This window comes from Solanum lycopersicum, chromosome 1, assembly GCF_036512215.1.
Source record: "Solanum lycopersicum chromosome 1, SLM_r2.1".
Taxonomy (NCBI): Eukaryota; Viridiplantae; Streptophyta; class Magnoliopsida; order Solanales; family Solanaceae; genus Solanum; species Solanum lycopersicum.
In genome coordinates this window covers 86,083,024-86,105,032 of record NC_090800.1, presented here as the reverse complement: position 1 = coordinate 86,105,032, position 22,009 = coordinate 86,083,024, and the positions used below count along the sequence as shown (strand labels likewise).

Sequence of the window (22,009 nt, the reverse complement as noted above, 5' to 3'; positions counted from 1 at the left end):
GATTTAAATTATTCATAAATTTAAAATATATATATTTTTAATTAATTTCATATTTTCGAGTGGTCGTTGGGCCCAGACACTTTTATAAGAAGCAAGTTGGATGTAAAGCTATTGGTTGAGGATATATGTAATTTCCATATTTGCCCTCTGTGATGTTGAGAGCAGCTCAACTGCTATTTTGACTTTGGGCTCACTAAGTTGGGTTTTATTCTATGAGGCTTATGGGCCTTTAGAATGAATTTAGGCCCAATAAGTTACCACAAGTTATTATTAGCCCTACATTTTAATTCGATTCAATTGTATGCAAAGCAAATTATACAATTGCAGCGAAATAGGCCAGCGAATTATACAATTGTATATGTATAGCGAATTATACAATTGTATATGTATAGCGAATTATACAGTTTTATGTTTGCTATGGAGTGCAATTATGCAAACTTTGCTATAGCATATAAATATGAATTTTTTGTTTGCTATATGTGAAAGTTGCCCTTAGCTTAATTAAATCAAAGTTTTCACAAATAGCCACTTTTTGGCTCTGTCTTTGAAAAATAGTTTCAAATTTTATAGGTAAAAGTAATAACGTTATGACATTACCTATTTTTCAAAGGAAAAATTAAAAAGTGGCTAGTATGCGTTATTTCTACCGAGGTATAAGTGTTATAAAGCTAGACAATGATTCTTTAATTGAATGGTAGTTCTTTGCTAAAAGCCTAAAACTATTATGTTCCAACTATGGGTATTGGATCAACAAGCCCAATGATAGAAACTATCCTTTATGTCCTCCCGAGACATTTTTCAATTGGATCCTCTGATTTGAGTAGAAGAAAAAAAAAACATTATCAATTTTACACAATATGCCTCATGGAAGCATCCTGTTAAGAGCCTATCGATTCAGATATCCACGATCAAGAAGTACTGGATTTTCTTCCGGATAGGCCTGAAAAGGAGTTTACTCATCTCATTAACCACCGATGTGAGATTTTTGTCATTCTTTAACACCTCACCTCACGCCCACTGCTTAGCATCTGGTGTGTGAGCAATTTTAATTTTAGGGGATGGGCCCTGCTCTGATACCATGTGAAACTAGGTGTTAGGCCTAACTCACACCCCAAAAACTAGCTCAAAGGGAGGAGGATTGTCCAAACCTTATAAGGAATCCACCCATCTCATAACAATCGATGTGAGACTTTTGTCATTCTTTAACAACTATCTTTATATACTCTTTCACTTAGGTAATGATTTTACGAAATTAACTTGTTAAAAGATTGGCATTTAAGTCTGCATCCATGTTAAAATATAGAGCTCAACAATAAAAGATTTCTATAGGGTATAGCTAGTATGCATGCATATACTTCAAAGAATTTCTTTAGACCACAACAAACTATATAAATAGCTTATTAAACTAATATGACAAATCGTTTTAATTAATGCATGCTTAATTTGGAATAACTTTTTTTTTGTCTCAAGAACCATTCTTTTTCCCGTCAAGCAAGGCTTTTTGAGATGTTATATATGTTGAGTTGTCCTTGTTAAGTGAATAGTGTTGATGACAGCCATATGCATTGTATAATTAGCCAAAAGTTTGGGACCAATTTTGAGGTCTTAACTTTAAAAAGTTGGTTAGATAACAAAAAAAAAATATATATATATATATAGAAGAAGTGGACCATGCATGTTGAAACTGAGTTAATTAGGATTGTGAATAAAGATGTTTTTTCATTATCCTTTGATATAAATTGGGACCTTTGTCCTTTTAAAGGAAAACAACCCCATTGAGGAGGAATGAGAAGCATTGGGATAGTCTATTCCTTTAGATTATATATTGTCACCCAACCTCTCATTTTTGTCAGAGTTTGTGTCACTTAATCAATTACTTTATTATAATTTTTGACAAGTCATTGCCTAATTATTTAAACTAAAAGTATCTAAAATTTTCTATATGAACTCTTATCTCTTGATTCAAAATCATATCAGAAAAATTAAAAATGCTTATCATATGAGCAATTCAGCCAAGTGCATTAAATTTAAAATTATTTGTACAGGGGAAAAAGAAAAAAAAGGTTTATGGTCCACTAAGAAAAGAAAACATGTAAATGAGAAGCTACGAGTCACTCTCATTGAATTACCATAAGATGGGAAGAATCATGTCATGTATTTAGTGGGAACCATTTGTTAGTTTTCTTAAATATTATTACTCCTAATTAATATTAATTTTATATTTTAAATAGAAAGATGTGGCTTTCTGACTTTCTGCAACCTGGGACCACCTTAAAATGGACCCTGGTGATTAGAAAATAGTAAGATGTTTTAATTAATTTAAAAGTAGTGAACGTTGGCTGGATTAATAGGTTTGTATAGAAACCAGCGTTTTGGAAAAACGTTTTTTGGGCGAATTTCAGAGTGATTCGTGAGTGGCGCGTATTAAAAATGTTCGGGGGCGTAAATAAAAGTGTAAGTCCTAAAATTTGAGGTATAAGTTTTGAGCGTTAAAACGTAAGTCTTGGACGTAAAAATTGCATGTCGGGATGCTTTTTAATGTATTTTTAAAATTTTTCTTTCTTCAAATTATATTTTAATTATTGTCTAGTGATATTTTTAAATAGTAATTATAATATTTTTTCTTCATTACTGATTATTAAGACGTATCTCAAATTAAAATTATAAATTACTGAAAGATTTTCTTTTACTTATTTTATTAGTAATAAACTATAAAATTGAATCTACATAAAACTACACCCCGTAGATTCATGAGACCTATGTCCCTTGTCTCGAGGCTAACGTCTCACCCTGTATCATAAAAAATATAAAAAATATTTCGCCTCACGCCCCGCCTTAAACATCGATTAAAACCACGTTATTAGCCCGAGAAGATTAAAGGAAGAGAAGAATATATATTGGTATGCCCAATTAGGGGCCGGGGTTGGCAGAGGAAAGGGGAAGCAGCCACGTGTATATATCACATACTACTAGATTTTTTTTTTTCTTTTATAAAAGAAAAGATTGCTCTATGAGTGGCCTACTTATATATAAGTATATTCCCAGCTTTTGTCGTGTAATGTGTCACTTAAACTAGTTTAGTTATGTGCTACTTTACTTGTCATATAAAGCATGATTAATCCATCTTCACTTCACAAGACGCAAATCTAGTGAAACTTAATTAGGATATGAATGTCTATTTGTTCAGTTATTTATAAATTAAAATATTCATTTGCATAAGATCAAAAATTAAAGGGCATATAATATTTTTGTTTTTTTAAGTACTCATTTATATAATCATAAGAGTAATTATTAAGTATATATGCATTAGGAACGTCACTTTCAAATGGATCTTGCAAAGCGAGATTCGAATTTAGTCGAAGCTTTCGAACAAAGAACGAAAAACAAAAAAAGTAGAGTTACATTTGTAGGTTAGCCAAGATATATTGTGAGTCAGTTCAATGATGGTGAAGTAGACAGTATATAAATAAGTTAGCTTTAAAGAACATGCATATCCTCCCTTACCCCCTCAAAACCCTAAATTTGGCACACAACATTGAAATTGCCAGAAGTGCAAAGTCACAAATAAAGAGCTATATTGTGGAACCCTTCTACTGTCGGCACTCAGCAGGATCACTTGCCAAATTTAGAAGTTAGATCGACAATGGACATCCTCTACGGAGGAGGTGTATGTAGCTCACGAGCAATCGATTTAACTGAATTCATTAACTTTAATATGTTGTTTATATATATATATATATATATGTGTAGGAGAAAAAAAATTCACTAGCTATTGAATTCATAAATTTTTAATGTGCAATAGATTATGTGATAAAAATATAAATATTCAATCTATCAAATTAAAATTTTGAATCACTTTGATCATTGGCACCTCTTATTTCTTTTCAAATTACTGAGCACTTAAAATATTCATCCGGATTTGCAAAAGAATAATGGCTATATTAGATGATTTGTCCCTTTTTAAAAAGAAAATAATCTAAATTATTTTTGGCGGGTCTTTTAGTGGGATTGTGGGTCCCGTTATTTGCTTGACACGTCCGACGCCGGCAGCCGGCGTGGAGTAACTGTGGGTCCCATTTACTTCTTATGCGCCCATGTGGCAGTGCATTTCTGTCCGAATCTATCAGCTTCGGCGCCGAGCCTACTTTTGAATATATTATCGACCGTTGTTTCGACCTTAGAATAGTAAATTGACCCCATAACTCTCTTTTTTTTTTCTTCACTTAACTTCACAAAGAAAATTAGATTAGACATTTCAACCAATAGAGGATCGAAACTTCATGAGAAAGAGAAAAATATTTTTAGAAAGTCCTTATTAAATAAAATAATCATACGTATTATAATCCATGTAATAATTTCGAAAAATAGCTCACGAAATTAAAAAATCACAAATAAACAAATTTCTTCATCTCATACTAACATGAATTTCTAATATCTCTTTTACGAGTTACGTCCAGACTTGTCCACTAAAGCTAGCTTGGAAAATATTGAATAGAGACTTAGAACAATAGAAAACACACTAGCAAGTGCGGGTGAAAGCTATAGATATATATATAACAGAACCTCAAGATCGTAATATTATTACGCGTTTCTCTCACTCAATTGAGTTGGAATCCATCATTTTGTTATTCACCATCTTCTCTACTACTCATAAGATGAAACTTGAAAGTATGATCTGATTGATAATAGGATAATGCATGTGCTGCAAATGTCCTGTCCATGAAAAATTCATCTTTAATTTGATTCCTGTCATGTCTGAGAAGTATAATTCCTCTGTTCTATTTTATGTGGCACCATTTGATTCGACACAAAGTTTATCAAATATTTTGAATTGTTTATCAATTTTTTCTTAAAAGTGGACTCATTTTTGTTTTCTAATCATAAATGTATTAGAGTTCTATTTAAAATTAAATGGGACCAACAAAGGTAATAGAAGAATTACACCTTTAAAATACTTACTATATAAGAAAATGTAACATTCTTTATTAGACTGACGAAAAAAAATAATGTCACGTAAAATAAGAGGAAGGAAGTACAACTTTTGTAATTGCGTTGCTGGCTCATTTGATTCTACTAATATCGTCTCTGTACAGATATGCAAAGGACACCTTTTTCACTGACATGCTCCCTTCCACCATAGCTTTCAAACATTCTTTAAATAGTAAAACTATCATCTTCTTGTTACAGTAACAACATACTTTTATTCTCTTTATTCAATACGACAATCTTTTTTATTAATAATTAATTAATAAATATTTAGGTATATGCAGTACATAACTAAATTTTATTGTGACGAAATAACAGAAACAAAGCCAGGATAAAGATTTAACAAGGAAAATAGAAATTTTTGTTGATAATTATAGGATTCAAAAACCATAATACTAGTATGCACCGTTTTACCTTATCACTAATTTGTCAATCAATTTTGATAGAGGATTCACAAGTTCATATATACATATTTATTTATTTTATTTTTTAAATATAAATTTATAAAAAAATTAATGAATTTATCCGAATCCATGTGTCTAACGGTATTAATTTAGAGTTTAAATACTCAGCTAGTTAAATATATTGACGTGTCTAATATTATATACTCAGCTAGATTTCAAGGATCCTTTTTAAGTGACATACGGTAAATAAAAAATTTAACACTGTTTATTTCGGTGATATTGCTAATTTTGAAATTTATAACAGAATTAGTATATAATTAGTATAGTTATAAATTATTTATGCAAAAAGGTGGATCAATAGTATCATGATTAGTTATTTGGAAAAAAATAAGAAGACAAAAATAGCCCTAGAGTCTCTCTAATCTTTTTTTCTACTAAATAAAATGAAGGATATTTTATAAATAAATAGCTTAATATTTGAAATTATGTAATACATAATATATTTAATACAAAAAATCAAACAATCAATGAAACATAATATCAAAATATATAATTAATCTCAATATAATTATAATCTCAGGATAACTAATCTCGTATCACTTTATCAATTTGGTTGAACATATGCAAAGTCTTATTTGGCCCCTAAAAATACTCTAATTTAGTTTAAATGCCACCTATATTATCATTTAACAATTTACTATATTGTTAACATGTTTCCAGAGATAATCTTCATAAATTTCAATCTTTAAAAGGGATAAGATCAACCAAGTTATATCCATTATATTGTGGAAAGCAAAAGGGTAGCTTTTTTTTTTTCTCTTGTCAATCAAGAATATGACTAATTTAGGAAGAATTATTATTTCATAAATTAGGGTTTGGTTGATGATATAGACATTGATGTACGTGGTGAAACTTTGGCTAATGATCATCAGTAACAACTGTTTTAATATATACTTGAAAGTGATTACATATATGACATTTTGCCTTCTTTTGGCTAATTAAATTATATGTATATATATATATATTTCTCCTTTTTGAAAATGCATTGCACCTTTAAAGAGAAACAAGAATATAATTGTTAGATTTTGGAGATAGATCATGATGGAACTATGTTGATGAGACAATAATGAAATGATATATGTATAAATATTTCAATGTTATCCATGAACAAGGCAAGATTAAATGGATCTACAGTATTAAAATCAAACATATTAAGAAATGTCTAAAGAAAAATGGCTAAAAAGCAATCAAGTCTTGTACTAATTATTATACGACCACGTTATACATGTCTTTAAACATAAGTAAAAAGCATCCACTTTTTATCCTATTTTTAATTCTCTGGCCAACTATTCTTTATTTTTCAAAAAATATTTTGGATAAAGTCATATATATATATATATATATAAAGCATTTAAGCTCCAATAATTTTATTGCCCTGGACTCCATTAATAAAATGAGTGGACCAAAACTAAATTGCTAATAATAATAATAATAATGATAATAATAATGAACGTCAAAAATAAAAAAACGAATAGAATACAATGTTATAGTTTCATTCATATTTAAGAAAGAAAAATAAAAATAGAAACAACTAGATACTGTAGCACTAAGAATAAGATTTAGCTAAGAAGAAAAACAACTAAATAATAAATTATTTGATGTTTAGTGATTAAAAGTGTAGAGCATATGCATTAATTATACATACAATAAAATTAGAATATTCTACTATTACAAATATCATTTATATGTATAATGAAGGAATTAACTTCTTTTTTTAAATTTTCTAACTTCGTTTTCAAGAAAAGGTCCTAAATATTAAGAAAGGGATATTCTAACCTTTTCAAATATATATGATAAATATTTGGAACTTAATTGTTATCTCCATTTATCTTGAAATTTTTTGTTGGGGAATAATGCCTGATGGACAACAAAAACGTAAGTTATAGGATTTATTCGAGAGAACTTGTGGTCGTTGATCATGTTCGCTCACTATAGCTTAAGTTTGATGGACAATAAAAATTTAAAATACTGTTTTTTAAAGTAGAAATTATTTATTTTTAAAAAAATCATTATGCGTGACCAAAAATCAAGTTGGTAATTATATGTATACCTAGGTTTTGTTTTCCATGCGAAGAAAAGAGATTTATGATATATTTTCTACAATTAAGTTCTACATCAATTTATTGTATATGAATAAAATTGTGAGGAAGCAAAATTATGTATTATTGCATATGAAATTTGAGGTGATTTATCTCTTAATGTAAAAAAAAATTAAAAAAGGTTTAAAAGAGGACTAAGTGTACCAATATTATAACTTTTTTGGAGAATTTTTAGTGCGTCATATATATAAAAAAATAACGGTTAATTTAAGAGATTATTTAAGTTCAAAATAAAGTTATAATTAAATTCTACGATAATTTTTAACTCTTGATGAGTCGGATTTGAATATTTATAATTTTACTTTATTTGAAATGAGTCGTAATAATTAAAGTGAATTTTTTTTCCGAAATTTTGAAATGATCCTCATCGGATCCTACCTGTTTGTTAGATTGCACTAAAATTATTATTTTGTTGCATAATTTGAAAAGATTTCTTTTCAATTAAAATATTAAATTTATTTATTTTTTTAAAAAGCTACGACTTACAATTGTATTTGATCAAATCATTCGAAAAACATCAATGTCAGTATGAGAAAAATAATTTGCGTGTGACCCATACAATATTTCTAAAAATTGACTTTAACTTCTAATAAAAAAAAATAAATTAAAAAAGAAGCAAATATCCTCTCTTTTCACTTGGGCAAGAAATTAGAAGAAAATGAAAAAAAAAATACTTTTAAAAATTAGTACATTTGAAACAAAAATCTATATATATTAAAGAAAAGAAAAGAAGAAATAGAGGTACCATTAGAAACCCGAACCTTTCGGCTCGGAATGTGGTTTGGCATATACCTATAGCGATTGTGTGTTGGAGAGAAAAAAAAAACAAAGGTGGCCATGGTAATGGCGGAGAGAGATGAATAAACTTAAAAACACAAAAATAAATTTCATTTGACTCCAAATTAGAAAAAAAAAAAAATCAAACCCAGTTTTTTTCATCATAATATTTTTTCTTTCTTCTTCTATAACTGCCCTTCCATTTTGTTGTCGTTCTTCCCTAAGATCCTTCCACCCATCTCTGTATATATGTATATATACATACATACAATGCACAGATATATTTTTTGATTCATAGTATTTTTTTTGATTCCCCTATCTTGTTGTTGTGATTTTTTATTTGTTGCATTTGGCAATTGGCAATGGGTACGGAAGAGGGGATTGTTCAAATTTCTGTGGCATCAGTGGTGGAGGAAGTTCTTCAACAAGCAAAGGGACTGAGCGACATTGATTTGGCTTCTAGGAAAGCTGAGGAAGCTTGTATGTATCTTTTATTCCTTTGTTTTTTGCCATGAATCAATTACTTTCGTTGTTTTTATGTATGTATATTTCCAAGATACGAGAAAAAGAAGAAGAAAAATTCACCTATTCTCCAGGATTCTCGGTCTTTATGCATTAATGGAGAAGTGTTGGTTACTTTTTTTGTTTGATTTTTGATACAGGGTTGAGTTGCAACCACAAAGATTGCAACTCTTTAAATGCATACACATTATGGCTTAAATTGGTTGATTTTGTTCCTTATACCTGAAAGATAAAATGAAAATATGGAATCAACTAGGGTTGTGGTAGAGTGATAAAGTATTGCTTAATCCTTTAACAATGAGTTTTCGGGTTCGAGTTTTCCTGGGTACAAAGTTGTCTTTGCTAGGGATTGTTTTACCCCCAATGTGGGTGAATTCGGATTTAGTGAAGCTTCAATGTGGCACTGGACACTAGGTGGGTAACTCAAAAAAAATATTTATGAAAATATGAAGCACCTTGCTGAAAGTCAAGATTGTACCCTGAAATATTTAGTAGCTCGATTCAAATGATCACTAAAATATTTTTTTTAAAAATGATATATGACCCTGTTCTGTTGAGTGGCTTGTGTTGTAACTAATGCATAAGCTGGAAGACTTTTATTTTGAGCTAGAATCTTCACCACAGAACATATCTTTATCTTTTCTTCTTCAGATAAGCCATAATGCACCTGTTATAAAATAAAGGGTTTAAAGTTATATGCACTTATATTGTAAGTGAGAATGTTTAATTGGAATGTAAAAAATGCAGCAGTGAGAAGGTATATAGCAGCAGGGTGGCTCAGAAAAACAGTTGGAGTGGTTGCGGCTAAAGATTTGCCAGCAGAGCCTTCAGAAGAGGATTTCAGGCTTGGATTGCGTAGTGGAATCGTACTTTGCAATGTTCTTAATAAAGTTCAGCCTGGTGCTGTGCAAAAAGTGGGGGTTTTAAAGTACCTTTTGATTCATCTCTTTCAATCTTTTATGTTAATCGATTTTCACCGTCAATGACGTGGATTTACTTTGCTAATTAGGTAGTTGAAGCACCTCCTGATTCTGTTAATGTCCCTGATGGGGCTGCTCTTTCTGCATATCAATACTTTGAAAATGTCCGTAATTTCCTTGTAGCAGTAGAAGAAATGGGCATTCCCTCTTTTGAAGCATCTGATTTGGAGAAAGTAAGTAGATGAATTGGGGATAACTTTGATACTTGTTAGTTGCGCTCCAAGCTAGTCAAATTAACACTTAAAACCACCTCTTGAACCAGAGTATGAAATGTTTTATCGTTTCCTGAATTAGGGAGGGAAATCTTCTAGAATCATCAATTGTGTACTAGCATTGAAATCTTACGCTGAGTGGAAACATGGAGGTGGGAGTGGATCATGGAAATACAGCGGGAACTCAAAACCGTCAACCGCAGGAAAGCAATTTGTCCGAAGAAATTCCGAGCCATTCATGAATTTAATCTCAAGGACTTCATCTATCATCAAGTCTCCTGATAGCAGTGATGTTGGGCATGAAGCCCGTGAAATGGTTTGTAAGCTTGTTTCGTAATGTTTGGCATCTCAAAATATGTTGTGCGAACTAAATATCTTAATCTTTCATTTCCAGGTTAACCCAAGTTCCCTCCAAATGCTTGTTCACGATCTTCTCTATGACAAGAAGCAAGAAGATATTCCATTTGTAAGTGTTCTTAGCTTGATTCCCACGAGACGGTTTCATTATGTTTTGATGTATTAAGTACTTTGTCGCGTCAGTCGTCACTGCTACTTTGTTCAGTTGGAAGGCATCGTGAATGATAAACCATCATTCTGATTGTGATTCCCAATAGATAGTTGGATGGAAAATAATCTGCCTGGCTCATAGAAATACACTTAATTTTCGCAATATAGGCAGGGCTCTCATAATTAGCATATCTGTCTGGCTCCCCTGAGAGCATAAAGGTTAGTAAAGAACAGTAAATTTAGTCTAGATGGATTATTATAAGGTTTGAGGTTTATATGGACAGTAATGATTAGAAAGAGAAAGAAAATGTCTGGCATCACCCTCGGAATATGTATTCCTTCAAGCCCAATGCAGTAGCAAACTACAATATTAGGTTGTCTGATTACCACATCCAGGTGCTCCCTATGTTCTTGGGAATCACCTGAGAGGAACATGGACTTGGAATTTTGGAATCTAGCTGGCTTCTTCCTCTATTTGGCTAAAGAGTTCTCTGATTTAAAAAAAAAGGGAAGTTGATGCTCTACTTATCTGATATAAGTTACACATTTTGGACAGATTGTGGAGAATATGTTGAGCAAAGTCATGCAAGAATTTGAGCATCGGCTTGCCAGACAAAATGAACAGGTTGGAGCTCTTTCTTTACTGGTGTTTTCATTTTTCTACTTATTATACAAGGCACTTCTTCCAACTTCATCTTGGCTGACAGAGGTGATTGCTCTGTTTAGCAGTTGGAAAAAGCTGAAAGCATCTCACTGTCTTTTCTTGATTAAAGTTGTCTTGCATACTTTTGGTGATATGACAGTCAAATACTTCCCTCAAAGAGACAGTTGTTCCAACGACCGATGAATCTCCTCCCCTGGAGCTTATATGTGACGAGACGCAGGTCGCAATCGTCGAGGATAAAGAAAAAGCACCCGATGAGGGGACATGTGGCAGGGTAGACATAACCGATGATGGTGCATCGACAACACAGGTTGGAAGGCAGCTGATGCTGGTTGAACACCAACAAAAAGAAGTACAGGTATAGGAGTTCTGTTGCAGATTTGAGAATGAAGCATGCTTATTTCAACTGATTGATTGACATGCCCTCTTCATAATCTGTAGCTATTGAAATCTACTCTCCATGACGCTAAAGTAGACTTACAGTCTCTTCAACTGAAATATCAAGAGGAAGTCAGCAATCTGGGTACTGGAAAATTGGACTTTTTCATGTTAATTGAAATTGTGAATAGATTTAGCAACTAAAATCTCTTTTGAATAGGTAAACATCTGCATGGTTTAGCTAACGCTGCTTCAAGTTACCAAAAGGTTCTGGAGGAGAATCGGAAGCTGTACAATCAAGTGCAAGACCTTAAAGGTAACAATTTTACATAAAAAAATTTCAAATTTTATTGAATCCTGCTATTAGATTGTGATGATATTAACCATTATTCTGTGTTGTTTGGACAGGGAACATCAGAGTGTATTGCCGGGTGCGACCTTTTTTGCCTGGCCAACCAAACAGTCTAAGCACTGTGGATCACTTAGATGACGGGAATATTACAATAACTACTCCTTCAAAGTACGGAAAAGAGGGAAAGAAATCATTCACTTTTAACAAGGTCTTTGGTCCTTCTGGAACCCAAGGTCGCTAAGTTCCCGATACTTTCCTTTTTCGTGCACATTGTAGGTTTAGATTTTATTCTAACACCTCTATTTATGACAATGCAGAGGAAGTGTTTGCAGATACACAACCTTTGATCCGGTCTGTACTTGATGGCTACAATGTTTGTATCTTTGCTTACGGCCAAACGGGATCAGGGAAAACACATACGATGGTTAGGCAGTTGAACTTTATTACTGAACCCTCTAACCACATATGGATATCATTTGGTTAAGACTTGAGAAAAAAACAAACAACATTATGTTAATAGTTCTTAACTTCTTTACTTACAGACTGGCCCATCAGATCTCACGAAGGAGACCCTTGGTGTGAATTACAGGGCATTGAGTGATCTATTCAATATCTCTGAACAAAGAAAAGATGTTATATCTTATGATATTTCAGTTCAGATGGTTGAAATTTATAATGAGCAAGTCAGGGATCTCCTTACACCAGACGGCGTTAACAAAAAATATCCTTCTTGCACTTAACTTCTAAATACAGTTACTATTAGTTCCCTATCTTGTTGGCCTCTTAAATGTTTGAACTTAACTTCTAAATACAGTAGAAATTCGCAACAGTTCCCAGAAGGGTTTCAATGTACCTGATGCAAATCTCGTTCCTGTAACATCAACTTCTGATGTGTTGAATCTTATGAACCTTGGGCACAAGAATCGTGCAGTGAGTGCTACTGCCATGAATGACAGAAGTAGTCGCTCTCACAGGTGCTGCTTATACTTTTCCTTTTCCATTTTTCCTGTCTTAGGGGAAAGGGTGGAAGTTCATGCCGATTTAAGTTCTTTTTCTTTGTACCTAAAAATTTTATGTTTGCACATTTACAGTTGCCTTACAGTTCATGTTCAAGGAAAAAACATGACATCTGGTACGATTCTTCGTGGCTCAATGCACCTCGTTGACCTGGCAGGAAGTGAAAGAGTGGACAAGTCAGAGGTGTTGGGTGATAGGTTGAAGGAGGCTACACATATCAACAAGTCTCTTTCTGCTTTAGGAGATGTCATTGCTTCACTTGCCCAAAAGAATTCACATGTTCCCTACAGGAATAGTAAGCTTACACAGTTGCTTCAAGATTCTCTTGGTAAGATCTTGTCTTCTGTTGCCATAAAATGTTTAGTTCCTCTTATTTCTGCTATTCAAGTTTTTGCATTGCTCTCAATCAGGAGGCCAAGCAAAAACGTTGATGTTCGTTCATATAAGTCCTGAGCTTAATGCTGTTGGAGAAACACTTAGCACTCTGAAATTTGCTGAACGAGTTTCCACTGTTGAGCTTGGTAGTGCACGAGCAAACAAAGAGGGTTCTGATGTCAAGGAACTAAGAGAGCAGGTTCCACATTTGCCATATTTTTGGTTTTCTGTGAACTTGTAGGAATGAACTGCTTTTCACGTCAAGTCTATTGTTGATATAACTAAGAATTGCATTTGGATTTTAAATATACCTCTTACTATTTCTAAATTTGGTCTAATTTCAAATAAATCAAACTACTAGTTTTTCCCCTTCCACAGATTTCCAGTCTTAAGGCAGCCCTAGCAAAGAAGGAGGAAGATCAAGGGCGCCGTCCACTTTCAAGATCAAGTACTCCTGAAAGAGTCAGAGTAGGATCTTCTGTATCTTCTCTTTCTTCTAGTTGGCAAAGTCTGGAAGATGTTGGTGGTAACATAGAGGTATAATTTTTTGTATTTTCCTCATCTAGCTTTTTCCCTCGTATAAAATATATTTATTAGTTAAGCGCATTTTAAATTCTATGCTTCACTGCTTGCACATTGTAATTTTTATGATCTAGAATAGAAATGCACCAATGACAGATGCTCAAGAGTTTCATTTTGCTTAAATCACTAACCATTCTAAAACCTTGAAATCATTTAATAGTATTTTAGATGTAAAATGTATTTTGTTTTACAGATGTAAAATGTTATCATGCTCTGATTATCTCTCGTGTTTCTCTGACTTCTGGATAATTCAAGTCTCTTCCATTTAGTAAGCACTCACGCTAAGAACAGCCTTCCCCTTGTTACCTTCCTATTCAAATTACAGAACAAACAAATGTATTTTTCTTTCTATACAGTTTACTTGCACTGGAAGCTCAAAGTTGTTGATGTTTTCAAATCTTTTCTCAGGTTAAGAAGAAATCTACGTCAAAAATGAGAAGGCGAAGCTTAGATCCAAAAGACTTTCAGACGAATTCTCCTCCGTCTCCACCAGGCAATAATCCTTTATCAAGGGAAGAGGACAGAGAATCTGTTTCTGGTGATTGGGTTGACAAAATTATGGTGAACAAGCAAGATGGTCTGAGTAGAAGTAATTCATTAAGAGGATGGGAAGAAGAAACCAGGATCTCACCTGACCTGTTATATAGGAAATGCCCACCTGATAGTTCAAAGGTGTATCCAGAACAACATATAAGCAAAGTTGCAGGAAACAAAAAGGAAGGCCAAGACTACGAAGCAAGTAGGACTCGGTCTGAAGCAGGTTCAACAGATGATTTCGATGACCTGGAAGCCGCAACAAGTGAGTCTTCTGAGCTTGAGTACGCTTGGCAACCGAATCCTCAGAAGGTTAGTCAGACTCCCATTGGACTGGGATCCAAACTCAAAAAACCTAGTCCTAAGCAAGTGAAGAAGCCAGAAATAAGGTATTGTAGCTCATGAATGTATTTAACTTGTTATTTTTGGGTGTGCCTCATCTTTATCCATTCCCCATTGAAGTGTGTGTATTTCTCATCTAAAACTGATTTTGTGGAACACTTTGATCTGTTTACTAGGTCTGCAACATGCTTTCTAAACCTTTAGCAAAAATGAACTTTTCTGTATGCCAACTCAAGGAAGAGAACCAACCAAAATTAAAATTAAACAAATATGCCAAATGAAATAACATTCATTCTGGTGTTTATCCACATTTATGACTAACCTGTTGCTACGTACATCAATACAGGAGCTTGATTCCTCCACCACCAACCAGGAGACTTTCTAATGGGTTAATCTCACCTTCTGCAAAGATGGGAAGAGCGTCTGCCTTAGAAGGAAAGCGAAGAACAGCAAGTGGGAAGTGGTAAATGTTCCTACTTAGCTGAGTTTGATGCTTAAGCAATCAAAGATGTGTATCCTTTTTTTTCTTTCTTTCTTGTCAATCTTTTGCTCTGCATTCTTTAGAGTGAAAGAGATCAGAGGGTATGGCAACGACTTCAGTTGCCAGCTTTTCCTCCAGTGGTGATGAGTTTTCAGTTGTTTATATGGTTGTTGGCTTGTTCTTCATTTTTTCCCCATGAATGTAAAAATGCAGAAAAATGAAAAGAAATAATAGAATTACAGATAACCAATACAGATGTTCCTGAAATTTAGAATATATGCTTTTGGAGCACTATGTCTCTAAATTCAAATGTTGTGATTTCAACTTCAGAAACATTGGAAAAGAAGAACAAAGAACGAAATAATATATACATTTTTTTAAAAAAATGGAACAACTGCAGCAATCAATTTGGTGTAATTTTCTTCACATTAGTGTTATGCATAACACTAACTAGTTTTCTTTAAAAAGTGTTGCTGCATAAAGGAGTTATCATTTCTCAGAATGAAGCATTATATGTGCTTTGATGTTTACTCATATATTGCTCAATCTTATAAACAAATATTAGTTCATGTTCTAAAAACTCTGTAAATTGTTTAAAAAAGTAAAAAAAAAATGTTAAATTATTAAAATAGCTGCTGTTGGGGAAAAGGACTATCGACGAAAATATTTGTGAGGCCAACTAAAGCCCACTGAAAATTGGTATAGCCCAATATATATCCCTGTAATCATTAGTTTCCTATTGTGCCAGATGAAAAGAGATATTGAAGGCCTACCAAGAATTTATTGGCCAACTTTGTTAAACTTCACAAAATCAAACACCATATTAAGTGCTTATCAACATTTAGGGGTACAAAGGAATAATACGTATAACTAATATATGTATTAATTATACATCTTATTCGATACTATTCTTATATACTTTACCTAACAGTCTAGAATATTTATATTTTCTTGTTTTTTTTTCCATCCATCTCAATACACTCTGAAGATGTTTGGATGAAGCTAAAATTTTATTGAACCAATTAAAAATGAAAACATGGTTGGAACAAGCATTAAAGAGGAGTCATGTTATTTGGTTTGTGTTTTTGGGTCCATTTGCCAACTTTACAAATTAAGTTTAACATTATAAACAAAAAACTATGAAGTTGGACTTTTTGTCATTTCCTAAATGAGGACTAAAGAACTAAAAATGGCGCGATAAGTTTTTTGTTGAAACTAAAATCAAAAATGAATTTACAATCTCAAAGATGGAATATTTAATTTTACTATTAGCTCCTCAATTATGAACTGGTAATTATTATTATTATTTAGAGAGCAATAAGCATAGTACTATGTAAGATGATTAAAGATCTTCTGAAACCCATTGATTACAAGTTGTCTCTTGGAGAGACACTAATTAGGCTTGATTACATTAATTGTACAAGGATGAATAATATGTTGTCAAAATTATGAACCACTAGCTAAAGGATTGGTGTTATTATGTGTTGCATGGTCCATATATTTATTTATACGCATGCACATAAAAATCCTCGTATTTTCTATCACAACATATTTTAGGTTAACAACACTATAATGCCTAGTGGCCCAACTTCATTTTTTTTTCTCAAAACAAAAGTAGTATACTTCTTTTATTGTATTTATCACAACTTATCGCTTTTGTTTTACTTCTATTTAGACTATGTTATGCATCAGAGTTTTAGTTACAGATTGGGAGTAAATTACACTTGCATGGATTTTACAAGTAATAATTCATCAACGTATGCACTATACAGTTGACTTTTGAATAATTTAAACTAGCTCCAAAATAACAACTAAATATTCTACATATGGGCCCAATTTTGTTCACCATCACAAGTTAGTGCGCTCATTGTAGGAAAATGATCAAAAAGTCCGGTCCTTCATTATGGCTAAGTTAGCTTAGAGGGTGGTCAGTTGGGATTGATTTCTTTTTAATATCTTTTAAGTTTAGATTGTCGAGCACAGAAATTATCAGGTGTTGTTTACATCTCTTAATAAGATTTACTACTTTAGTTCAAGATTAAAACTAGACTTTTGATTAAAGGTAAAGAAACATATATATCCCTCTACAACCACATATTCACATATGAGTCTACGTTCATTGGGACTTCCATGTTGGATGTCTCGAGTTTAAAATCTTGCTAGCTAGAGAAAGCAATGAATTTGCCTTTTTGTGCTTGCTTAGCGCGAATTACCTCTATTATGATTTATAAGCTGTTGCATAAAAACAGAATTTTATCTGTATGCACCCAAAATATAACGACTACAAATTTCCTTTGCCCATTAAAAAAAAACTCAAAAATATATCTATTTATACTTGTGATTATCAACAAGAATGGATTGGGATAAATAATTTCATTTCGCGATGTCCAAATTTGTCATATAATATTATATGTAATTTGTCATATTTTCTTTTTAAAGTAAAGAAGAGAACAAAGTCCACTTGACAACCTGGAAAATTATATCTAGGTGGAAGAAAGAAATTTCAAAGACTGAAATAATATTTCTAATAAAAAATCTCAAATTTAAACTTTGAATATGAATTCACCATTGATCGAAATTTTTTTATACCTTAACACAAAATTTCTTACCACCAATTCAAATTAATTAAGCTTTTAAAATTAATAACACACAGAACATCAGATTTTAAAAAAAAAAAAACTCAAGTTGTAAACGTTATAGTTTTGTACAGCTATGTCCAGACCCCACCATGATAGGTGGTACAATATCCCGCGTGGGTCCCACAAAACACATGGCCATGTCAGCAAATTCCTTATAACCCATCTTTTCACTTTTTCTTTTTTTTTTTTTTAGGAAGAGGACCCTCAACAAACACCCTTCTAATTTTTCTCCATTTTTTCGTTTTCATCGTTTTAATTTATTTATCTGATTTTAATTTTGATATAAATTATAAGAAAGTGAGAAAAATTTCTAAGAACTATGCTTGATACCTAACAATATATAAAATGTATTATTTATGTCGCGTAAAAAGTTGTTAAAAAGGATAAAAGTTATTTCTATTTAAAAGATTATTTTAAAAAAAAATATTAAAACATTTATGTTTTTATTTTAGTATATATTAGTGAATAGAAAGAAAATCCCTATCAATTGTAGCTGTTCACATGGTTTTGTAACCGAAAGAATGAACCATATTTCTAGATAGCCATTTTTAGGTTTCTTCCAAAGATCAACTCTCTTTGTGTTACTTTCATTTGTTTTCATCTCATCAATCACCATCAATTATAGTTTGTTCATCATGTATATATATTTATTATATTTATAGTTTATATTTTATATCTTATAATTTATAAAATAAGTGTGTATGCAAAGAAAAAGAAGAGGAAATGGATGAGAATTGAGATCAACTTCTTAAGTCTCTATCCCCATTTCTTGTAAACTTCTAAACACATTTTTTTTTTCTTTTGGAAACTTTTGATAAAAGCTATGGGAATGGAAATAACTTTTCTTGTTCGGTATCAAAACTAAAATAGTAATATCTCTTTTAGATTCTATTAATATGATGTGTTGCGTAAGATTTATTAAAATAAAAAAAATTATAATGACTTGAACTTATAATATTTGATTAATGAAGCAGTTCTGTTTTCTAGTTTGAAAATTATAATCCATTGTAGTAGTTGAAATATTCAGCTATTGCAAAATATTCACCCTGTTATCTAAAAAAAATTCTTAACTAAATTATAAAATAAATAAAATCAAATGATTTAAGACGAAGATTACGAAAGACGATATTTTATTGTTCTTTAATCTATTATATCCTCAATCAATTACTTTGAAAAAGTTAGAACTTTTATGAAAATATTAAACTTTTTATTCATCGACTTCATAATTAATAGGGAAAAATGAAAAACTCACTATATCAATTGTTGATTCTTACTAGCTGTATCAATTTAAAAATTAAACAGGGACAAAAACAATAATTTCTTACCTAAGTTAACAAGAGAGACACCACTAATTACCCTTTTAGCATCTAAGCATGTTACTTCCATATAGCTCCTACCAAATCATCACCTACATCTTGACTCTTAATTAAACTTGTAAAATTTTAGAGTGTAGCCTTGATTGGACATCATTATAATTAAGACACAATTACCAATAAAATTATTCTCTTTAATATGATCAAATAACACTCCATGTTCAATATGTATCATTTTTTGTTAGTTTTCTCCATCATCATTTCCTACATAAATTAGCAAAAGAGACGACCACACTAATTACCTTTCATCAATATCCAAGCATGAGCTTTTGCCCACTAGCTCCTGCCTATTCATCATCAATGTATACACTTAATTAACTAGTATCGAGTATATAATAATATTACTAATTCATATACAACGAGGGTATGGTATATATCTCTTATAATTTTACTATATATCTCTTATAATTTCACCATTTTCGTTTTAATTTCAACTTTAACATGAACTATAGAAACTAATAAAATAAGTTCTATTTATGATTCAAGTTTTTTGCAATAGCTATAATTTTTTGCTATAACATTTACAAAAGAATCATTGCCATGTGTAAAATTAAATTGTTAATAAGATACTTTCTACTACCATGCAATTATAATAATTTGTGTTAGTCTAGACATGATTAAAGAGAGATATTTGTAGGCGTGTTTGGCGATGATTAAATATCTACTGATTCTACTAATAAATTTCGTTAATTAAATTAAATGCAATTGGAGAGTTGACGTTATGATCTTATTGGTAGGATTAACCCTTAATTCCTTTGCTAGATAACACAAATCACATGCTCAATCATCATGTCCTTTTGCTTTATTAAAAATTAATTAAGCCTTGAAAGTAAGAGCTTATACTTACAAATTAATGGACAGATTAGATTAAAGAATCCCTTGGCCGGTTAGATGTCTTTTATTGTTAGTAATAAAATAATAAATAAATATTTCTAATTTTCTTAATTATATTTATCTTATTATCTGTTTGCCTTCTGGATTCAAAATTATATAGTTGGCTTCGTGTTGTCTAAGATTGATAAAATAATTTTTTTTATCTTAAAACTTACCTAATTTTCGCCAACCAAACAGGTAACAATACATATAATATTAGTATGGTGGTAAAATAGTAACACCAAATTATGTTAAGTAATTTAATGAGTGAAAATGTATATTAATTATGATTAAGTGCTAAAATCTTATATTCAAATTATATCAATATAATACATGTCATACATTATTTGAATTGATTTAGTGTGATCGAGTGTTGATAATTTTTACTTTAATATTATCAAATGCAAAGGTTCATATACACACAAATCCAAAAATAATCATAGTATTCTTAAAAAGAAAAAGAAATATTTATCTTTTAGACGAGGACAAAAGGTTGAATATTCTAGAATATTTTACTAATATGATGCCATTTTTCATTCATTTCCAACCAAGTAAATGACACATTTTTTTTCTTCTGAAATTTCATAGTAGAATATTTAGCCAAAATTTTAGCAATTTTTGGTCAACCAGAATGTTGTGACAAAATTAGTGACTTAAATGGGGGAAATATTTTTGAGATATCTTCATGATTGACACGATGTATTTCAATATTCTAAATATATCTCAAGATTTTAAATTCAATTCATATAAACTTTAGAACAAATTAAGTACGAAGAAGTCAATATTCCTTGAACCATTGCACAATTTCATAATCTTTTATTGAGTAATGATGGAAATAAGGAAAAGTCTTTCCAAATATTTTTAAAGAGCTCTAGAAATATTGTTAGGATAACAAACAAAAAATATTTTGATCGAGCATATTGTACATAATAATTCACTCATTCACAATGCATAAAAGAATTGAAAAAGTCATTTCATTTTGACAAGAAACCTACACCCAAGTTTTATAACTTTTGATTCGCTATTTCAATCATGATTTTTCTACCCCCAAGAGGAAAGTATGTAATTCCCTTTTGGGGCATGCGTGGTCGAGGAGGGATTTAAAGCCTCAACATAGTAGTTCATAGATACGTGCTCTAATCCTCTAAGCTACAGGGCCCACCCTGTTTTTAATGGATCTCTTCTTAATAACAATCTAAGAAAAATAAAATATTTCCTCTCCTAGTCATTTCTGATTAAGAATTAGATGTGAAAGCACTTTTATTATCTCTATAAGTCTATAAAAAGGATGTGTTTAAGGTATCAGTAAAAAAGAAGGAATGTCATAATATTTTACTCGTGCGTTAAATTAAATAATTCAATCAAACACTCACATCTTATTTTCGTTATAAAATATTTGAAACAAAGCCAATAATGCGTGTGGGCCGGACATATACAAAAAAAAAAATCTAATTTATTAGTGTCAATATTTTACTTTAGTTAGGAAATATAATTAAAGGTTGCAGAAAACCCCAAAAAGTTTAACAACAATGAAAACGTTATTCTTTTAGGCAACTTTCACTAACAAACACATATTTCATATTTGTAGTTATAATAAAGTTTGCATAATTGTGCTCCATAGCAAATATATATATGTACAATTCAATATATATATATATATATATATATATATATATATACACACACACACACACACACAATCGAAGCGAATTTTATAAAACGATAAAGAGAGAAATTATATACAATTTCAATTTGTATAAAACGAGAAAGAGAGAAAGACAAAAAATTTGGGCAGAAAAATATTTGTATTGTATAATTATAAGTGTATAGGACGATTATATACAATTTGAAT

General features: G+C 31.2%; 1 protein-coding gene and 1 long non-coding RNA gene across 2 annotated transcripts; one reads left to right on the top strand and one right to left on the bottom strand.

The window, feature by feature from the left end:
- The first annotated feature begins 6,811 nt into the window (after positions 1-6,811).
- LOC101264158 (kinesin-like protein KIN-14I) lies at positions 6,812-15,524 on the top strand. Its single transcript, XM_069288764.1, has 18 exons — positions 6,812-8,806; positions 9,596-9,762; positions 9,858-10,001; positions 10,123-10,356; positions 10,435-10,506; positions 11,104-11,172; positions 11,351-11,569; positions 11,653-11,734; positions 11,810-11,905; positions 11,998-12,174; positions 12,259-12,365; positions 12,484-12,663; positions 12,755-12,915; positions 13,033-13,286; positions 13,369-13,532; positions 13,712-13,870; positions 14,324-14,838; positions 15,138-15,524. Exons 1-18 carry the CDS (start codon positions 8,689-8,691, stop codon positions 15,256-15,258), a joined length of 3,039 nt encoding a protein of 1,012 aa, XP_069144865.1. The 5' UTR covers positions 6,812-8,688; the 3' UTR covers positions 15,259-15,524.
- LOC138338117 (uncharacterized) lies at positions 14,049-15,203 on the bottom strand. The gene is made up of 2 exons (XR_011211454.1): positions 15,114-15,203; positions 14,049-15,010 (listed from the first exon to the last, which is right to left on the bottom strand). It is a non-coding gene; the product is annotated as an uncharacterized lncRNA (long non-coding RNA).
- Positions 15,525-22,009: the final 6,485 nt, after the last annotated feature.

Excerpts from the sequence above, each read along its gene's own strand:
- LOC101264158 (XM_069288764.1), top strand. The coding sequence starts at position 8,689 with ATGGGTACGGAAGAGGGGATTGTTCAAATTTCTGTGGCATCAGTGGTG. Across the intron at positions 12,916-13,032 it reads AGAAGTAGTCGCTCTCACAG|TTGCCTTACAGTTCATGTTC; the intron begins GTGCTGCTTATA and ends GCACATTTACAG. Across the intron at positions 13,533-13,711 it reads TCAAGGAACTAAGAGAGCAG|ATTTCCAGTCTTAAGGCAGC; the intron begins GTTCCACATTTG and ends CCCCTTCCACAG.